Source organism: Cydia strobilella, chromosome 15, assembly GCF_947568885.1.
Source record: "Cydia strobilella chromosome 15, ilCydStro3.1, whole genome shotgun sequence".
Lineage (NCBI taxonomy): Eukaryota > Metazoa > Arthropoda > Insecta > Lepidoptera > Tortricidae > Cydia > Cydia strobilella.
In genome coordinates this window covers 16,083,439-16,103,488 of record NC_086055.1, presented here as the reverse complement: position 1 = coordinate 16,103,488, position 20,050 = coordinate 16,083,439, and the positions used below count along the sequence as shown (strand labels likewise).

The 20,050-nt window shown below is 38.2% G+C and overlaps 2 protein-coding genes across 2 annotated transcripts; one reads left to right on the top strand and one right to left on the bottom strand.

Annotated features, from left to right (window-relative positions):
* Nucleotides 1-5,457: 5,457 nt before the first annotated feature.
* Nucleotides 5,458-16,948, top strand: LOC134747958 (probable tubulin polyglutamylase ttll-15). The gene is made up of 7 exons (XM_063682636.1): nt 5,458-5,475; nt 6,320-7,047; nt 10,393-10,555; nt 11,482-11,568; nt 12,104-12,327; nt 15,493-15,712; nt 16,787-16,948. The coding sequence occupies exons 1-7, from the start codon at nt 5,458-5,460 to the stop codon at nt 16,898-16,900; spliced, it is 1,554 nt and encodes a 517-aa protein (XP_063538706.1). The 3' UTR covers nt 16,901-16,948.
* Nucleotides 16,940-20,035, bottom strand: LOC134747615 (integrator complex subunit 11). Its single transcript, XM_063682210.1, has one exon. The coding sequence runs from the start codon at nt 19,667-19,669 to the stop codon at nt 17,882-17,884; it is 1,788 nt and encodes a 595-aa protein (XP_063538280.1). The 5' UTR covers nt 19,670-20,035; the 3' UTR covers nt 16,940-17,881.
* Nucleotides 20,036-20,050: the final 15 nt, after the last annotated feature.

The following is a 20,050-nucleotide window of genomic DNA, read 5'->3' as shown; positions in this document are numbered from 1 at the left end:
AATGTAGTAGATAAATGTTGAAGAGCGGGGCTTCCTGTCACAGGTAACCCAACCATGAGAGTGTTATGAATGTTATGATGTACTATTTAACGAAATAAATGCTTTTTGATGTTTGATTTTTTGATTTTTGAATAATATCGTTCGCTAGTTTTGCCAGCCCTGTGTATTAGGTACGATTGAGACGCTCCGATTTATCAGTCGCAGTCGTCGTGCGTGCGATCGATGTCCGGAGACAACGCGGCGCCGATCTGTCGCGGGGTGGTAAGTAGCTACATAGAGTAACTTATACTAGAGCGGTACTGTCATAGTAAATTTTGTAACCCCAGTAAATTCACTGCCATCTGTCGACACACTTTAAAACTAAAAATTAAGATTTATAAAAATACGATAAAATGTATTTAAATATAGATAAATGATTTTTTAAAATGCATTAATTATTTTTATGATTTTGACCCATGTTCTTTCACTGATATGCGTTAAAATTGTTAAATAACAAACGAAACAGTCAACGCCATCTATACGACAGTGGGCCAAAACTAGTGGCGCCCTCTGAACGAGAATCAAATTTTCTTGATTTTCGAGGCACGTTTTTTCCTTAGACTGTAAACATCTATTACGGAGTTATATCTATCTTTGGTAGCTATTTGTAGCCGCCGTGATCTCGACGACAAATAAAAAGACTTCGATTTGAAGTAAACGTGTAATATATAGGTGGTGGTTACGAGATACAGTTGACGAAAACGGTTAAAGGGTGTAGAAGCGGTGGTATTGGTATGGAGGCTGATGCAAGTGATTAAGCTAGTTTTGAATAGTAAAAAGGTAGTCTAAATTTAGGTGCCTCTAATTGGCCGCGATACAAGCTATGTGGAGCGCTCCTATTGGTGCTTTTAAAAAAGCCATCGCATAGTAAGCGAGCCCGACGGCTGCGTTTAGCTAGTGCATTATACAAATAAAAGGTTGCGTTCGCAACACTATTTAATAATACTTACGATTTAACCTTCTATTATTTAATTGTATGGCATGCATGGTTAGGCAATTAGAGTAAGGTGCGTTGGGGTAAGATTGAAAGGGTAATCATGCGGGGTAATATGAAAAGTCTCCCGTACCCACTCCCGCCACTTGCACCAAACCACTAACCCGGGTTTAACCGGTTAAACCGTTAACCCAGTGTCAAATTTTACTGGTAACCATGGTAACTCCATGTTTAACCGGTTAACCCCGGGTTAGTGGGATGGTGCAAGTGGCGTTAAGGGTTTTAAATTCAAAAACAAAACAAGTGTTTCTGGGTTTTGACAGATCATATCTATAACAAATTCATAACCTGTTATTATAAATATCTGGGAGACCGAGCTTTGCTTGGAAAACATAAAAAATCCAAAATGCGCGTTTTCCCAGAGATAAGCGATTTTTGGTCTCCGAAAACGCCCATATAGCAAATTTCATTGAAATCGTTAGAGTCACTGATTTAAACTTTCACGATTTTTACTCATTATTATTTATCTCCACGGGACTTAATCGCGTAAAATAGTTTTAAAATGTACCTCCGACACACATTACAGGTACATTTTAAAACTATTTTACGCGATTAAGTCCCGTGGAGATAAATAATAATCGTTAGAGTCGTTTCCGAGATCCCCGAAATATATAAATATATATATATATATATATATATGACTTTAAGAATAAATGACAATTTATTTACATACAAGAAGATATATACAGTGGTAATACGTAAACGAAATTAATAACTAACTTAAATCTAAAATAGGCCCTTGAGGCATTGTACCAAGTCGCTGTATCGCAATGCTGATACGTTGTGCGAGGAAGCCGGCAGCTCTTCGGTCACGAAGAATAAATTAGATAAGCACAAAGCAAATTCTACTCAACACTGATAACTCGGTTTATGACTGGATACAGGCATTATGTTATTTAAACTGCCTGCCTGCATTACAAATAATAATAATATATACAAGAATTCCTCATTTAAAGGTGTAAGATCAGAATATGCTTCCTTGATAGTCATCTCCAATTTCTCAACATTTGTAAAACTTGGCAACTACATACCACGGGGGCCCGGCGCCCGCCAGACTGTCTACCGTCGAACAAACAGTATTCGGAGATAATGCACCCCCCTTATGGAGGGGAGCTTTTTAATGTTCACTGTTTACTATTGCTGGTGGTGCGTGTGTATGGGTGGCTAATTTTTAGGGTTCCGTACCCAAAGGGTAAAAACGGGACCCTATTACTAAGACTCCGCTGTCCGCCTGTCAACAGGCTGTATCTCATGAACCGTGATAGCTAGACAGTTGAAATTTTCACAGATGATGTATTTCTGTTGCCGCTATAACGACAAATACTAAAAACTAAACGAGTCCGACTCGCACTTGGCCGGTTTTTAATTTTCTTGTCGATTTTATTTTTTTGTTAGATTTTGATAAAAAATGGTAGGTTTGAAAAGTTCCTTATTCTGGTCGGAATAAACTAGAAATACTTTGTTTTCTGATGCAATAAATAATATTTACTTACTTCGCCCTCCGAAGAAAGGCACCGTGACCTACAGACGTCCCTTTTGTTTACCAAACACGAAAGCTAATAGCAGCTAATTACTTACTCATAATTAAGGAAAATTGTTTTATTTTAGACGACAATATAATGTTTCATAACTGTTTTATTTACAAAAATACAAAGAGAAGTAAAATTTGGGACTCAAGAAATATTTATTTGTTTTCAAAGGGGACAAAGCTGTCATTAAACTTCTCTTATTAATATACCTGACTTACCTGAGCAAGCGAAAAATTCCGAAATTCGAAAAGTGAAATTTTGAGCGATGCAACGAGGGTTTCAAGGCACGAAGGGTTATACAAACTTTGTTAGCGGCACTTAAAAAAATCACCATACTTACGCGAGGACATTACTAATATAACTTTCTAGAAAATTAAAACATTAAAATTCATATCCAAATGAACGCTGTTAATAATAATTTTTTGTTTTGTTTTTTCTGTTTTTGTTTTTACTATTATTTTTATATTCCCTTTTTTAAACATCTTTTTTCTTTCATTGTATTGTCCTGTGTATGTGTGCTTTATGGAATAAATGTCTTTCTTCTTCTTCTTCTTCTAAATATAGCAAAAATCAAGATTAGTTGTAGAGATCTTACATATTAATCAACAGAATTGGTAGTTAATAAGTTAACAAGCATTGTATGTTACTTTATCCATAAATTTAACCAAAAAGATGTAAAAACAATACAAAAGAATTTAGTTTTCTATAAAAAAGTGGCTTCGAAGTTTAGTACTTTCATAGAGTAACTTATACTAGAGCGGTACTGTCATAGTAAATTTTATAACCCCAGTAAATTCACTGCCATCTGTCGACACACTTTAAAACTAAAAATGAAGATTTATAAAAATACGATAGAATGTATTTAAATATAGATAAATGTTTTTTTTTATTTGCATTAATTATTTTTATGATTTTGACCCATGTTCTTTCACTGATATGCGTTAAAATTGTTAAATAACAAAGTACTTTGGACATAATTTTTGTATGAAAGTGATTAAGGGTACCACATTGTCGCTTTTCATAACTTTAGAGAAAATCACTCATAAAATTGGATCGTGATTTCATTGTTGAAAGTTTTGTTTTTAATGTATTTACTAACACATAGCTATAGCGATGGTACTACTAACAATATAGTATGGAATTTTGAACGTTCCGAAATGTTTTTTTTTTTTTTTTTTTCATTTATAATCATCACTTTTAAAAGTAAGTACCTAAATAAAATTCCACACGCCAACTTAAGGAAATATCTAGGAAGGAAAGAAGGAAAAACAACTAAATGCTTGCATCAAATTACTTTGCCACTCCTGTGGATAGAATGAAAATCTATCGTTTGAAGAATAAAGACAGCTTTACGAGCTGGGGCCCGTTTCTCAAAAGCTTGTAACTTGTAATACAAGTGGAAGTCCCTTTCTAACAAAAGCTATCAAAAAGTGACATCCGCTTGTATTACAAGTTACAAGCTTTTGAGAAATGGGCCCCTGGTGTGGTGAAAAAGGATATTTCAAGATTTTCAAAAAACTCCGATATCTGGCCGAAAATAAAATAAATAAAATCAGTAAAAGGTGTAAAAAAAAACGAAGTAATTTTTTAACTTTACTAAATATAGTTGATCAAGCAAATCTTGTCAGTAGAAAAAGGCAGCAAATTTAAAAAATGTAAGCGCGAAGGGTTATCGTCCCATAGAATTTCGCGCCTTTTTCTACTTGTGGTGTTCATAAATAAATAAATCAATCAGATGCGTCGGCAACACTAGTCAGACTGTCATGGCGGAGCGGTGTTTCGAGCGCACTGTGTGGAACAATAATAAATTGTTTTATTTATAATATAATTAATCCAAGAGTGGTTAGATTGACGGATGTAAAATCTAAACACCACACTACTGACAGGATTTTTTTTATTAACTATATTTTTATATATACTTTAAAAACACAATGTTATATGTATTTATCGGCCCTGTGGATCCTACGAACAATTTCGTCTTTTATTGTTTCTGATTTTCCATCACTCCTTTTTAGGGTAAAAACGGGACCCTATTACTAAGACTCCGCTGTCCGTCTGTCCGTCCGTCCGTCTGTCCGTCTGTCCGTCTGTCCGTCTGTCCGTCTGTCCGTCTGTCCGTCTGTCCGTCTGTCCGTCTGCCCGTCTGTCCGTCTGTCCGTCTGTCCGTCTGTCCGTCTGTCCGTCTGTCCGTCTGTCCGTCTGTCCGTCTGTCTGTCCGTCACCAGGCTGTATCTAGTGATCTGTGATAGCTAGACAGCTGAAATTTTCACAGATGATGTATTTCGGTTGCCGCTATAACAACAAATACTAAAAACAGAAAAAAATAGAAATTTAAGTGGGGCTCCCATACAACAAACTTGATTTTTGACCGAAGTTAAGCAACGTCGGGCGGGGTCAGTACTTGGATGGGTGACCGTTTTTATAGTTAATGGTACGGAACCCTTCGTGTGTGAATCCGACTCGCAATTGGCCGGTTTTTAAAACACCGTGTCTGTATCTTATACTAACTTAACGCAATTAGAATAAAGAACTAAACTAATAGGTATGAAATTTACATACAACATGTACATTATAGTCCATTCGACTTAAAAGAAGACATTTTCCACCTTATAACAATGGAATAAGGTACAAATTTGTAAACATACATTTGCCGGCAACTACTCGCATATGACCTTAAATGCGCCATACCAGTTTACCATCTTTTAGAAAGTGTTGCTTGTCCTTCTCTCGCACAGATAGCATTTCACATTGCATCTCTTTCTCTCCTCATATTATGGACCATTCAGTCTTAACATACATCTTTGCGCACACGCATGCTTTAAAAGTTTTCCGAGATATCGTAGTTATGTTTATTCAAGTATTTGTATATTCAAATGTGTTAAATAAATTTTGAAAATGGAAGACAACGAAAATGTAAGTATTGGTTTATGCTTAATATTTAAGTGCATACGAGTATTTATTTATGATAAATATGACAATACATGAGTTAGACCAAGTTAGGTCTGCAACAATTTTGATAACATACGCAGTGCGAGTGTTATTTATACGTCATAATTTTATAGAAGTTTGACGTTTAAAATAACAGTTGCACTGCGTGTCGTGCTATCAAAATCGTTGCAGGCTTATCTTGGTCTTACTCTAGGATACTACCTACTTGGTTATTTGTTTATAATCTGTAATAAAGTATAATTTAATTGCTCGACTAAAATGTATGCTACCTATATTAATTATAAATTTAATTTGTTTCCATCTATGTACCTACTACTACTATACCGTACAGGGGATCGTAAGCAGATTTAGTTCCCCTTTGTCTCTTGTCCTTGAAAGCTACGGACATTGGCAATACAAATGCCCACAATTTTGAGTCCCAAAAACTACGCCGGAACCGATAATTGGACCCGAAATTGGACTCCAGTGGGTATTGTTGTTTCAGGATCTATATGAGGGACAATTTTAGTTTATTATTCTGTGTATAACCCAGATATATACTTACGAAATTTGTATAAAATAATATGTTCTTACTTATCTTCGTAAGTAGCTATTTTGACTAAATCCGGAAATTTAATTCAGTTACTTAAATAAGATCACGGTACAATGGTCATATTTACTGGGATACATTTAAACTTTCCGATATTCCAAGATTTTCGTCTCCGTTTCCCGAATAATGCATACTAACAATATTCATTGACAAAATACAAATAATCCCGTGATGTGAATGAATTCATTAAATTCCTAACACAAAATTATTTGTTTATAGGTCAACCAAACAACGGTAAACAGCGAACATGCCAAAGATGAGCCACGAAACAAAAAAGACACCAAAGACACGAACGCAAACATTTTCCTTCTAATCTGTATAATTGGTGTGTCTCTGGGAATCGTATTAGAAATACTAAACATTCAAAATAGATCGTGCAAAGATGAAACAAATAAGACTGTCAACAGATACTGGGTTTATTCTGCCTACAGCGATGTTGAGAATAGGAACGGTCTTCTTAAACACGTGCATTTAGTTTTAGAGAGAGTTGGATACGAGAAAAGCACTAATCAAACGCCGTGGAGTCTCCTTTGGTCCCACGATTACCCATTTAGAGTTCTATACCCTAATTTACACAAATTACAACCACATCAAAAAGTAAACCACTTCCCTGGCACAGGCTTTATAACAAACAAAGTAGATCTAGCCACCACAGACTACAAATACATCCCGAAAGCTTTCAAACTGCCAAAGAACAAAGAAGAATTCTTAAAATACGCCGCTGAGAACAAAAACGCGTTATTTGTGGAAAAACATAACCAACACAGAAAGGTGTATTTAAAAAACGTGAGTGAAATTTACTTGTCAAATGGGGAAAGTTTCGTGCAGGAGTATGTGCAGAAACCATTCTTGGTGGATGGACATAAGTTTGATATTGGCGTGTACGTGGTGCTGACATCTGTGGATCCTTTGAGAGTGTATTGGTACAAAGGCGATGTCCTGTTTCGGTACGTTATGATAATGATTAACACTAGAAATATATTAATTTATGAACCATGGCGAAAAGCCAGGAAGACACATAGCATTAACTACTTACAACTAAAAAGTTTTTGACCTACTTATTAAGTACTGACATTTATTATTTTCGCAAAGAGCTATCGCATCTGTATACTGTTACTTATTCCATGCTTCTAACTGTACTGATTTAAACAGTATTTCTTACGGTGTATTTTTTTATGGTCTACTAAAATTAATAATGAGCACCTCAAAATACTTGCTATTTATTTTTATAAACCTGTGTTGTGTACTATAAAGTGATTACTACTAGCTTTGAAAATTATTTGAGAAGGTATTTCTGTTAATAATAATTTTACGAAGATCTGTAGGTAAAGGGTACACACGCGACCGATGATACGGTATTGGGGGGTGTATTCCACGGAGTAGGATGGAGATGGCAAGTGGGCGTTCCCGTCTATCCGACAGTTAGTAGCGACCGACTCACTTTATGCACAGACTATGCTCAGTTGTTGTGTAAACTTCATGCTCGAATGACATTCACGTCGTACGTACGCTCGTCTAACAAAAATTGATAATTAAATTTAAAATGCCGTATTGTGCAGTATTAAGCTGCAGAAATCACAGCGGTTTAAAAAATCTTTCACGTGGAGGTATTTCCTATCACCGGTGGTTATTTATTTAAATATAATCCGATAAATACGAAAAATCTGTTTCTATTGCATTATTTACGAATGTTCGTTAAGTAAATCTATATGTTATCAGTTAGAACTTAGAGTTCACAATCCTTTGTCACTATTCTTTACGTTTATCTGGAATTTTCGCTATCCTAAATGTCAAATAACTTCGCTACTCAGATGCTGCGCAATGTCGATATTTATATCGATAAAGTTAAAGTTACGATATTTCAAGTTTGATGTTTGGTAGTTCGGTAATAAATTATTATTTTAGACACGTTTCTAATTATTATTTGGGATAATCAATGTCTTAGTAAATATGGCAGCTCTGGTCATCAAGCACTAAGTTAAGTCGGGGTCATTTCATGGCAACCTTTCAAACCTTCGTATTCCTTTACATACGTTTTTGTTTTTTACACCCATCATATTTTCATCGTTAATATAATTAGACTAGGTACTTAATGCACTTATGCGTACAATGCATGCAATGTGCCATGAATAAACGTTTTATATTTTCTATTTCTTTATTATTAATTATTGTAGGTTACCACAAGATGCCGATATTAAAAATAAATGGGTCAATGCTACTGGGCAAGAAAATTAGTTTCCGCAAAAATATAGCACCATTTGCTAGGAGCATTTCTTAGAGAAAGATTTCTGGGGATAAAATTGCCATACATCTCATCTAGCGTCCACACGCCTAAAACTTAGTTACTAATTTAGTAATTATTAGTGACATTCGGGCTCACTTAATTAATAAAAAGTGTACCACGCAAACTAGCGTGAAATATTGGAATTTTGCCGCCCCGCTTCCTGATTTGATAGGTCACAATCTTACAATCAAATCAAGTGGGATCGATGAGCCAGTTTCATGTATGCTTTCACACCATACAATTAATTTGACAATTTAATCAGGTTGTCCCGTCTAGACGACAAGTAAATATATTGTTAAAGACGAATACTTACCTATGTAAGCAGGGACCGGACAACCCTTTCCGCGATAAAACCCTTTCAATGGGCGACACTTAAACACGGCTAACACATTGAAAGACTGTCCCTTTTGAACTGCAAGCCCATTCATACCCTTACCTTTGACTAACCCTTACCGAAAAGCTAACCAAAAATAAGGCTAGCCCTTAATAAGGGTTACCCTTATCTTTAAGCGCTTTTTATAAAGGTTTCCCTTTGCGTGAAAGAGACAGGATTAGTATATATCTACGGTAGTGTATGAAAAGGAAAGAAAATACGTGCCTAGTCAAAGAACGCCGCCGTCGCCGCCGACGATCGCTCGGATTCGAAGTAATGTGTGCTTTATGAACAAGGTAGACGACTTAAATTAGCACGCTTATTTACTAAAATGGAAGCCCTTTATAAGGCTAACCCTTATAAGCAATATGCAAGGTGTTGGTGAGCGGATGATAAGGGTTTTGTAAGGGTATTGGGCTACCGATTACTCAAATGTGGTAGTTTTATATAAGGGTTTTTAAAAGCAAAACAAAGGGTTTCGTCTGGCAAAGGGTATGGTGAGTTAAGCCTTATGCAATACCCTTATAAAACCCCGATAAGGGATAGCGGGCCGGTCCCTGTATGTAAGTAATTGCAGATTTGTGATCACAAAATAACAGCAATACCGAGTTAATAAACCTTTAAAGAACTATGATTTTATCTGTTTGACTTTAAGATATATTTAATGTTCACATTAACAACCTAGTTGGTCAATTAATAAGAAACAAATTTCTAGTTAGATATTTGTTGTACTGTACTACATATTATTTTTCATACAATCACGATTATCACTACCTATATTATAATCATAAATAAAGTATCATCTAAATGTGTTAAAACATAAGGTAATGAAATATCAATACCTAACTGAACACACAAATATCGATAAAACACTCCGATTACACTGTCCCCTCCCTATGTCGTCGAATGGAAAGAAGTTCCAACGGTTAGCTACTCGCAGGCGTGTAGAGGTCTCGAAAACACCAGTGTAACGTGACCGTGAGATCCGTAACAAACCATGCGTAATTAGACCTTACTTATACTGGTTTTTTAGCCCTTTTCTCGCCTGTTAAGTAAGTGATTTTAAAATTATATAAAATAACGCCATCTGGTGTTGAGTAGTTGTATTAGGTGAACGTTGAGCGAGCTTTTGTGAGATGAATGAGATAATGAAAGAGTCGTATGTCATATAGCTTTGACATTATAATTTAAACCGTCACTCATGTAGCCTACAGTTGATATTCGTTCGAGAAATGTCCACCGGTAATAACTTTTTGGTATGGAAAGTTGCTACGAATCAGAGCAATTTTGTAAGTGTGTGACGTATTTTAACGTGGCTATGAATGTGTGAGTTTAGCGACACTGGTTTTCATACTAAATAGGAGTCATTTCACATCCACTAGTTTATTAATTCGTGGTGTATTCCCATCCCGCCGGGCACAAATAGGAAGGATCGCGCGACCGCGAAATTTTCCGTCTCAAGTTTCGCGCGGCGCGCCTTATCTTTTTGTTCCTTTCTCATTTCTTGACTTTTTTTAAACAGGTTCGATGTATTATTTGACGATCCTTTTTTTCAAAATAACGGAGCGTTAGATTTCACAGGTTCACTAGTAATAGAGACATTGTTCAGATCTTTGTATATACTTCTATTTTCAGGTACTGTCCTGCAAAGTACCACCCCTTCGAGCCCTCAGTTTTGGATAAGTATGTGATCGGCGATGATTACTTACCGACATGGAAGGTGCCATCATTGGCTCACAGCTACACGGAGCTCGGGTTCAGCATGAAAGATGCTTTCGATATCTATGCCACGTCGAGGGTAAGTCTACATCAATATCACCCCGTCTCCGCGAAGCCTTTGTAGGGCCTCCGCGAAAAAAAAAACGAAAAAAAAAAACAAATTCCAGCTCTTTCAATTTCGCCCGCGCACCAATTTGTGCGTGCGAGTGACATGCACTGAGATTTATATCAGACAGATGACATACTACTAAAGTCTAAAAAAGCCTTCTCTGTTCCATAGTTCAATGGTGAAGCACGATTTTTTTTAATTTCGGGGTCTGTCAAATATTTCGCTTTTCTAAAGGGTTTCAAAAAAAGTGTGAGAACCGCTGATAATACATACCTTTAAGTTGACAGACATTTAAGTTTTAAAGGAAACTCGCAAAATTTATATGTAAATAAAAAAACTACTTTTTCAATATATTAATAACGGGTCACTCACGTATTTTAAATCGAAAACGCTCGACATGTCATCGGGCGCGGAGGGCTGCGGCCCGCAGTCTGCGCCGGTCCGTCACCGTCGACGCAAGCTCCTGATGACGCTCCTCGGTACGGAGTGAAACATGTCGAGCGTTTTCGATTTAAAATACGTGAGTGACCCGTTATTAATATATTTAATATGTCTGTGTCTCACGGAAGTTTTGTTATTAAAACTACTTTTTCGTTTTTTTTCTCCATTTCGAGTGCAGAAAACACACAAACATGCAAAACAATATCTATTTGACAAAAAGTCATACATACAATATAACAAATTTTGCTCCTCATGACGGTACCTCTGGAATGCGTGGTTAAGATTTTTTTTTATTTTTTTTTAAATCTTTATTAAAGGGCTTTTTCGAGTGAACGAATATGTCGCCCCTGGTTAAGATCTGTCGGGTTACTAGAGCCCACGGTGTACCTATTTAAAATTTGTAGTAAAAGCAATATTCTCTTTTTAAACTCACCTTGACATTTGAATGTTTCTAGGGCAAAGATCCCGTAAGGATGTGGGAGGATGTGCAGGAGGCTATCGCGGGCGTCTTTCAGTTGAAGGAGAAACATGTTATTGAAGCTGTGAGTATAAATACGAATAAGACGCCGTTGGGCCCGATTTGACTCGAGATGAGTGACAGATGACATTGCTACTAAAGCAGCACTCTCCAGATAGATTTTCGTACATGCCCGCCTGTTGCTATCTCTATTGCACGCGCTAATTATATTGCTGTCATTGACTTATATATTACTTCGTAAATACAGGCCTTACGGGCACTAAGAATGGTGCCAGTAACGTTCAGCGGTGTCATTTTTTTATATTAGTGGAAAAATTTAAAAATTCCCCGCTTCGGTAGCTCAGTTGGTTTTAGGGGGTTAAAAGTATGTTCAGTCAATGGCATAAATATATATACATTCCCAAAGTTTAAAAAATATGTGTACGCTCTTAACCTTAGACAATAAAGTCGTGTTCATATATTTTTGAGCCATTTGTCTGGATCGATATTTTTGCCTTCGACTGTTCATGCCAAGTTTCATGGAATGAGAGCGTAATTTCGATTGTATCGGAGCGGCATTATCGTGTGACTATGTATGATTTTAAAATCCTCTTTTCCAGTTAAAGAGCTACCCGTCTGGAGACAATTTCTTCGAGCTAATGCGAGTAGACCTAGTAGTTGACGAAAACCTAAAAGTATATTTGTTGGAAGCCAACATGTCGCCCAACTTGAGCTCGGCGCATTACCCGCCCAACCAGCTGCTTTACGAGCAAGTCCTGTACAACTTGTTCGGCGTCACTGGAGTGGCGGATTATATGAGGGAATATAATAGTACAGATGTGAGGTAAGAAGCGAACATGCCTGCAAACTTGAGCTCGCATTACCCGCTCAACCAGCCGCTGTACGAGCAAGTCCTGTACAACTTGTTCGGTGTCACTGGAGTGGCGGATTCTATATATGAGGGAATATAATAGTATACAGATGTGAGGTAAGAAGCGAACATGTCTGCAAACTTGAGCTCGCATTACCCGCCCAACCAGCTGCTGTACGAGCAAGTGCTGCTGTACAACTTGTTCGGCGTCACTGGAGTGGCGGATTATATGAGGAAATATAATACTACAGATGTAAGGTAAGAAGCGAACATGTCTGAAAACTTGAGCTCGCATTACCCGCCCAACCAGCTGCTGTACGAGCAAGTCCTGTACAACTTGTTCGGTTTCACTGGAGTGGCGGATTATATGGGGGAATATTAGTACAGATGTGAGGTAAGAAGCGAACATGTCTGCCAAATTGAGCTCGCATTACCTGGCCAACCAGCTGCTTTACGAGCAAGTGCTGTACACTTTACAACTTGTTCGGCGTCACAGGAGTGGCGGATTATATGAGGGAATATAATAGTATAGATGTAGTAGTAGTAAATCACTTTATTGTACAAAACAAAAATTGTTAACATGAAATTCATATAAATATATGTATATATATATGTAAGGTAAGAAGCGAACATGTCTGCCAACTCGAGCTTGCATTACCCGCCCAACCAGCTGCTGTACGAGCATGTGCTGTACAACTTGTTCGGTTCCACTGGAGTGGCGGATTATATGAGGGAATATAATAGTACAGATGTGAGGTAAGAAGCGAACATGTCTGCCAACTTGAGCTCGCATAACCCGCCCAACCAGCTGCTGTACGACCAAGTCCTGTACAACTTGTTCGGTGTCACCGGAGTGGCGGATTATATGAGGAAATATAATAGTACAGATGTAAGGTAAGAAGCGAACATGTCTGCCAACTTGAGCTCGCAGTACCCGCCCAACCAGCTGCTGTACGAGCAAGTGCTTTCGGCGTCACTGGAGTGGCGGATTATATGAGGGAATATTAGTACAGATGTGAGGTAAGAAGCGAACATGTCTGCCAACTTGAACTCGCATTACCCGCCCAACCAGCTGCTGTACGAGCAAGTGCGCTTTACAACTTGTTCGGTTTCACTGGAGTGGCGGATTATATGGGGGAATATTAGTACAGATGTGAGGTAAGAAGCGAACATGTCTGCCAACTTGAGCTCGCATTACCCGCCCAACCAGCTGCTGTACGAGCAAGTGCTGTACAACTTGTTCGGCGTCACTGGAGCGGCGGATTATATGAGGGAAAGAATATAATACTACAGATGTAAGGTAAGAATTAAACATTACTGGATAAATACCGGCTATGTATGTGCAACGAATTTAATCGATCGATCAAATGCCGCAATTCGCATGCGATTATCGGTCAGGGTATGTGGCCCTTGCGAATCCGAGTGTGACAGCACTACGCACGTATATAGCGGTGTCCCGCTCGCACGCCTGAGTAGTGTAAATGATGGAGAAGTATTTTGCAGATGGCGTTAGCTTAGATTTTAAACATGTTACAATAATTTATTGGTCACCTATAATATAGGCCCTAGATTACAGCCGTTACAGGCTAAATATCTCAAATAAGTATCTATAATACACAACTTACACGTTTAAGTTACAGTCAAACGGGGTGGCTTTCAAATGCAGGGGCGACTGTGAAATTTTAGTTTTTACGCCATAAATATATTTTTATGCGACATTTTTTACAGTAGATGAACATCAATATACAGTACTTAATTAAATAGTTACACGATCAGTTTCAGTAAATAATGAATAATTGTAATTTTTTATGGCCGTTTTAAAACTATCAAAGTTTTAGAGATATTAGATATATTAGCGATAACATCTATTAATACCAAAGATAGATATAACTCCGTAATAGATGGATACAGTCTAAGGAAAAAACGTGCCTCGAAAATCAAGAAAATTTTATTCTCGTTCAGAGGGCGCTACTAGTTTTGGCCTACAGTCGTATAGATGGCGTTGACGGTTTCGTTTGTTATTTAACAATTTTAACATATCAGTGAAAGAACATAGGTCAAAATCATAAAAATAATTAATGCACATAAAAAAATCATTTATCTATATTTAAATACATTCTATCGTATTTTTATAAATCTTCATTTTTAGTTTTAAAGTGTGTCGACAGATGGCAGTGAATTTACTGGGGTTACAAAATTTACTATGACAGTATTGACAGTAACGCTCTAGTATCAGTTACTCTATGATTGATACTAACGTGTATTATTCCAAGACTTCTTCATTTAACTTTAACAAATACAATAAGACTTCTACGAATCGACTTCTAGTAACTTCGTAATGAGGTGCGCTACAAATAGTACAAATAGCAGTTACGTATAAGTTGTGTGCCTACTTACAGTACTTACCGATGTATCAAGTCGATAGTGAACTAAATTAAAGTTAATAAGTAGTTTATTTTCGAGGTACGTAATAGGAGGGAGACGGCTACCTCCTGACAGAAAAACGAAGCTTAAATAATGTATGGAAATAGTCATGCGACTTTTCTTAGCATCTATCATCCCGATTAAAATTTTTTTCGTTTGTCGACCATTAATTTATATTGAAAATAGTTATTTGTGCAACAAGAAAGTTGGTTGGTTTAGAATCTTGAGCGTAGCGAGGGACTCAAAAACACGAGATGTAAAATAACTTTGCTCTCGTGTTGCACATATAATTTTTCACCTCAGGAGTGAGAACATATTAAAGGTTAAAATGTATTTCGAATTACACAGAATAATACAGAGAAAAAAAAACAATTTGTAATAGAAGTATGAAGTTCATGGCGTTCACTAAATTAAAAAGCTACTTTGTTTCACTCCCTGGAGTGAAGAAACTCGCACTTTCGTCACTCCCTGGAGTGAGGAAATGGCGACTTTCCTCACTCCAGGGAGTGACGAAAGTAGGCTTTTCGAGCTGCTGAGGTGAAAAATAAATTGTTATTAAACGCACCTATGAATTGAATGTTTTATTTTGTTATACCGTAAAAGGCCAGTATAGTGATTGTTTTTGGCTTGCATGCATTTTTTTTCTTAGGTATACGAGTACAACAACGTCAAAACGTCTAGCAAACTTAGCCAACTAATACTTTTCATTTCCAGAGAACAATCAGCAGCCAAAAACATGGTTTCCACCGACAAGAACCTAGCAGTGTGGGGGAAGGAGTGCGACACCTACTGTAGGGACAACTGCGAGGGTTCGCTCCTCATCTGTAGGCTGTGCAAACCCTGTATCAGCAAGCAGTTAAGGCATAGCTTGCTGAGGGCTCACAGGGAGCACTTACATAAAGGGGACTTTAGGAGACTGTACCCTCCACCAATGGTAAGATTATCTTTTTCGGGTTTGCTTGTCCTGCAAAGCGCCTGATGAAAAAATTATAGCAAAAAATGCGACATGCCGCGACGACCACGATCAGCATCCAGTTGAGGCAAAGCTTGCTGAGGGCCCTAACAGCATTTATACGTCATTATTTTATACGACGTTATTATAACTTCATTATGACGTCGCTGACGTCACTGCTTCCTGGGGGCTCATAGGAGGGATCACTTGAATAAACGGGATTTTAGCATATGTTTTATGGTTTTACACGGAGTTATATTGTCTTTGGTTTTACTAAAGGGATAGTTCTTGGCGCCTGAGCGCCTGATGAAAGAGAATAGCAAAATTGTTTTTAGCAGTGTGTTTAGAATAGCAAAGTTTTTTTTTCGTAATTATTCGTCAGGTTCTAAATCGAGAATCATCATAATTGGTGTGAGGAAAATTAATGACTAATTATGCAAGTATAATGAAAACACAGATGTTTATATAGATTATTCTATAGTTTGGTGGTTAACACACTGCCGCCGCATCCGGATGCAGAGTCAATGTGGAGATGGAGACCGCTTTTTCTTGTACTGTACCGCACCATACCGCACGCAATACTTGATCAAATATCCTCATGATAATTTCTATGAAATTTTTCTAATGCAGAACAAAGCTAAGCATATAGTTCCTCCAATCCAATCAAATTTTGCGTGCGTATGCAGCCTGCGCCAATGTGAGAAAGTTAGCATTTAAAACGTTCTAAAACTGATCATCATCATCATCATGTCAGCCGATAGACGTCCACTGCTGGACATAGGCCTCCCCCAAGGCTCGCCACTCCGACCGATCCTGTGCCGCTCGCAACCACCGAATTCCCGCGACCTTCACCAGGTCGTCGCTCCACCTCGTTGGAGGCCTACCGGCAGTTCGTCTTCCGGTAGGCGGACGCCACTCCAGAACCTTCCGGCCCCACCGGCCATCAGTTCTGCGAGCAATGTGCCCCGCCCACTGCCACTTAAGGTTTGCAATTCTGCGAGCTATGTAAAACTGATATTAGCACAATATTCAAGGATCCATTTATTTAAATTTCAGCAACCAGGAGCACAAGTGGACTACAAACATCTGGAAACTCTCAGTGCAGCCAACAAGTTGCAGCATCTTTGGTATCAAGGAAAATGCAACATCGACAGCACATGGTGTACATAAAAACAATTTGTTACTTAAACTATTTAATAAACTTGTTCTTAAAAACGTTACATATTTCATACCCTGTACAAACTAAAGAAAAATCGCACTGTTTAGGATAAATCACATTGAGTAGGTATGAATGGAATTATAGTTAGGTATTGCATAAGCAGTGCTCACTCCATATATCAGTTTTGTTACCAAAACGGCTATTATTTTCGTAGTCGACATCTAGCGTCAAGTAGCGGAATTATCAGTACTGCTACTCGACAATAGATGTCGCGATGAACGGAAAGTCTAATGCTCAACAATTTTCAGCTAATATTATAACCGGATTAACCGGAACTCGCAGAACTGATGGCCGGTGGGGCCGGAAGGTTCTGGAGTGGCGTCCGCGTACCGAAAGATGAACTGCCGGTAGGCCTCCAACGAGATGGAGCGACTACCTGGTGAAGGTCGCGGGAATTCGGTGGTTGCGAGCGGCACAGGATCGGTCGGAGTGGCAAGCCTTAAGGGGAGGCCTATGTCCAGCAGTGGACGTCTATCGGCTGACATGATGATGATGATGATGAACCGGAACTCTATTTGTAAATTGTTGAGCAATACACTTTTCGTCAGTCTGACGCGTGAAATCTAGTTTCGAGTAGCAGTACCTAATGTTCCGCTACTTGGCGCTAGATGTCGAATAATAGTCGTTTTGGAACAAAACTGATGTATGGAGTGAACACTCTATGCTTACCTATTTAGCTACCGTATTACATAAGTTTTATAACTAATAATATAAACCGCAAATTGATATGGAATCTCTTTCACATTACAAATACTTATGTTGAAAGCTTGCACCAAAATCTTAGTTTTGAATCTGAAGAGATTTTTCAAAAGGGTTTATTTCTCTATGAACACCATACAAAAATAAGTCCTTTTAAAAAAACACTTCATCTGTACAATTTGTAACTTTTTAAGTTTGTTCTTATTCCTATGTTTAATTGTTTAATCTCAAAATTATTGAACCATAGACTGCAGCAATCCTAATATGTAACTGCCAAGATCCTCATCCTGGTTAGTCCAAGAGACGTAAATATTTTTTGTAGTTTCATCGTCACCCTCGACTTTAATAAGCACAGATTCCACAGAGATGTTGCCATCAGATATTGTGATAGACCAACCAGATAACTTCTCCATGAGTAAACCTTTCAACTTCTCAGCGGTTTTGAGGGCTGGACCTGGGTCATCCAAACGCACAGTGCTTGTAAAACGGATGACATGCCTGTTTATGCCAATTTCATCACACATTTCATCAATGTCTATGAGTGAAAGTCTATTGTCTTTGACGCAGAGAATTCCATTTACTACACGCCGTCTCTTTGGATCAGGTGGCTGAGCATTATATCTCACTGCTTCAGCTTTCAGTAGCCTTAAAGACACATCAATTGGGATTTTCGTTGGAGTAGAAATGGTACAAGTCTCTCCATTAGCAGGCATGTAGCAGTTAATCTTGAACTCCTTTTCAATTTTGTCCTTCAAAAACTCCATTTTCTGAGCTTCACCATGTACTAACAGAACATTCTTAGGTTCGCAGTATTGAATCAGCTGCATGATGCCTTTAGCATCAGCATGGGCAGAGAAAGACATGTATTCTACTGCCATTTTGACTTCAACCACTTGACGGTTTTCAAATTCCACTTTTTTGGCCCCATTTAAAATCTTATGACCAACAGTTCCTTGGACACAGAACCCGGGCATGATAACCATGTTTTGTTCATAAGGTGCCCATTTCTTGAAGATGTTTAATGACAGTCCGGCGTGCAACATGCCCGGAGTTGCAAACACCACCATCGCACCAGGGTTATCTATGTAAGACTTATCAAAAGGTTTAATATGTTTAAAATCAAACATGTTTCTCTGTACAAAAGTCTTCCGGATCTTCTGATTTGTCCATGTGATGAACATTTTGTAATAATTGTTTGCTTTTTCTGTGAGGCCCAAGGCAAAGTACACTGGGCACTTAAGATTCATCCGTTCCCAGTATGTTTCCAACAATATACAGAGTTCCTGGGCACGGCCGAGAGCAAAAACAGGGATGAGGACTTTACCACCTTTTTCTACACACTCATGGACTTTCTTAAGGAAATCCCTTTCGCGGCACCTTTTGGAATCTCTGATAGTAGTAGCATAAGTTGACTCTGATATGAGCAAATCAGGTCTGCATTTGTCGATCCAAGCGGCTCCTAGATGTCTATCCGGAGTCATATTATAGTCACCAGTGTACACAACTGACTGAGATCCAACTCTTATCCAAAACATTGCTGCGCCCAGCACATGACCGGCATAATATGCCTTTATTTCCAAATCATTGTCAACCATTACTGACTGGTGCAGTGTTACCGCAGTAACTTTCTTAATGCAATCTTTTATCATTTGAGATGTGAAGAAGTTAGATTCACCTTTTCTCTCCACTGCAACTTTTCTCATGTCCTCCAGAAGGATAGGAGCGATGGCTTTTGTAGGGTGCGTCATGTAAATCGGCCCAGTGTAACCAACCATCTCCGACATGTAGGGCAAAGCACCACAGTGATCTAAATGGAAATGCGAGATTATGACACAATCGATCTGGCTCGTGATTGGACCTTCAGGGACAATGTAGGAGAAATCCGGGAAGCGGCGCTCGTCGTTATAACCCATATGCATTCCACAGTCCAGCATAATGTTCTTCCCTCCCATGGATAAGAGAATACAGCTCCTGCCGACATCCTGGCCCGCCCCCAGGGGGGTAATCTTGATGTCGGGCATCACGTAAACACGAACTTAAGCCTGCTTCTACACGATGGCGCAAAAATGCGGTACACCTTCACACAAACAAATTACTGCTCAGCAAAAGGTTAGCTGTGGCGGGTAATAATTCTTAAGATTGTTCACATGCTCGGACACGATATAATGAAGTAACTACCTGTCCTTCACAAGTGGTTATAACCTCTTTTATCAATCACAAGTTTAGTCTTATCACAAGCTGTTTTTGATGTAAGCACGCGGATCCTGTCTAACTCAGCACTTTTTCTCATTTCTCAATGTAAGAGAATTTTATTGCGCATTTTACAATAATACAGTTTGAAACGACGACGACGATAAATTAAACAAACACACAATAATAATGCAATGTTACAGTACAGCAAT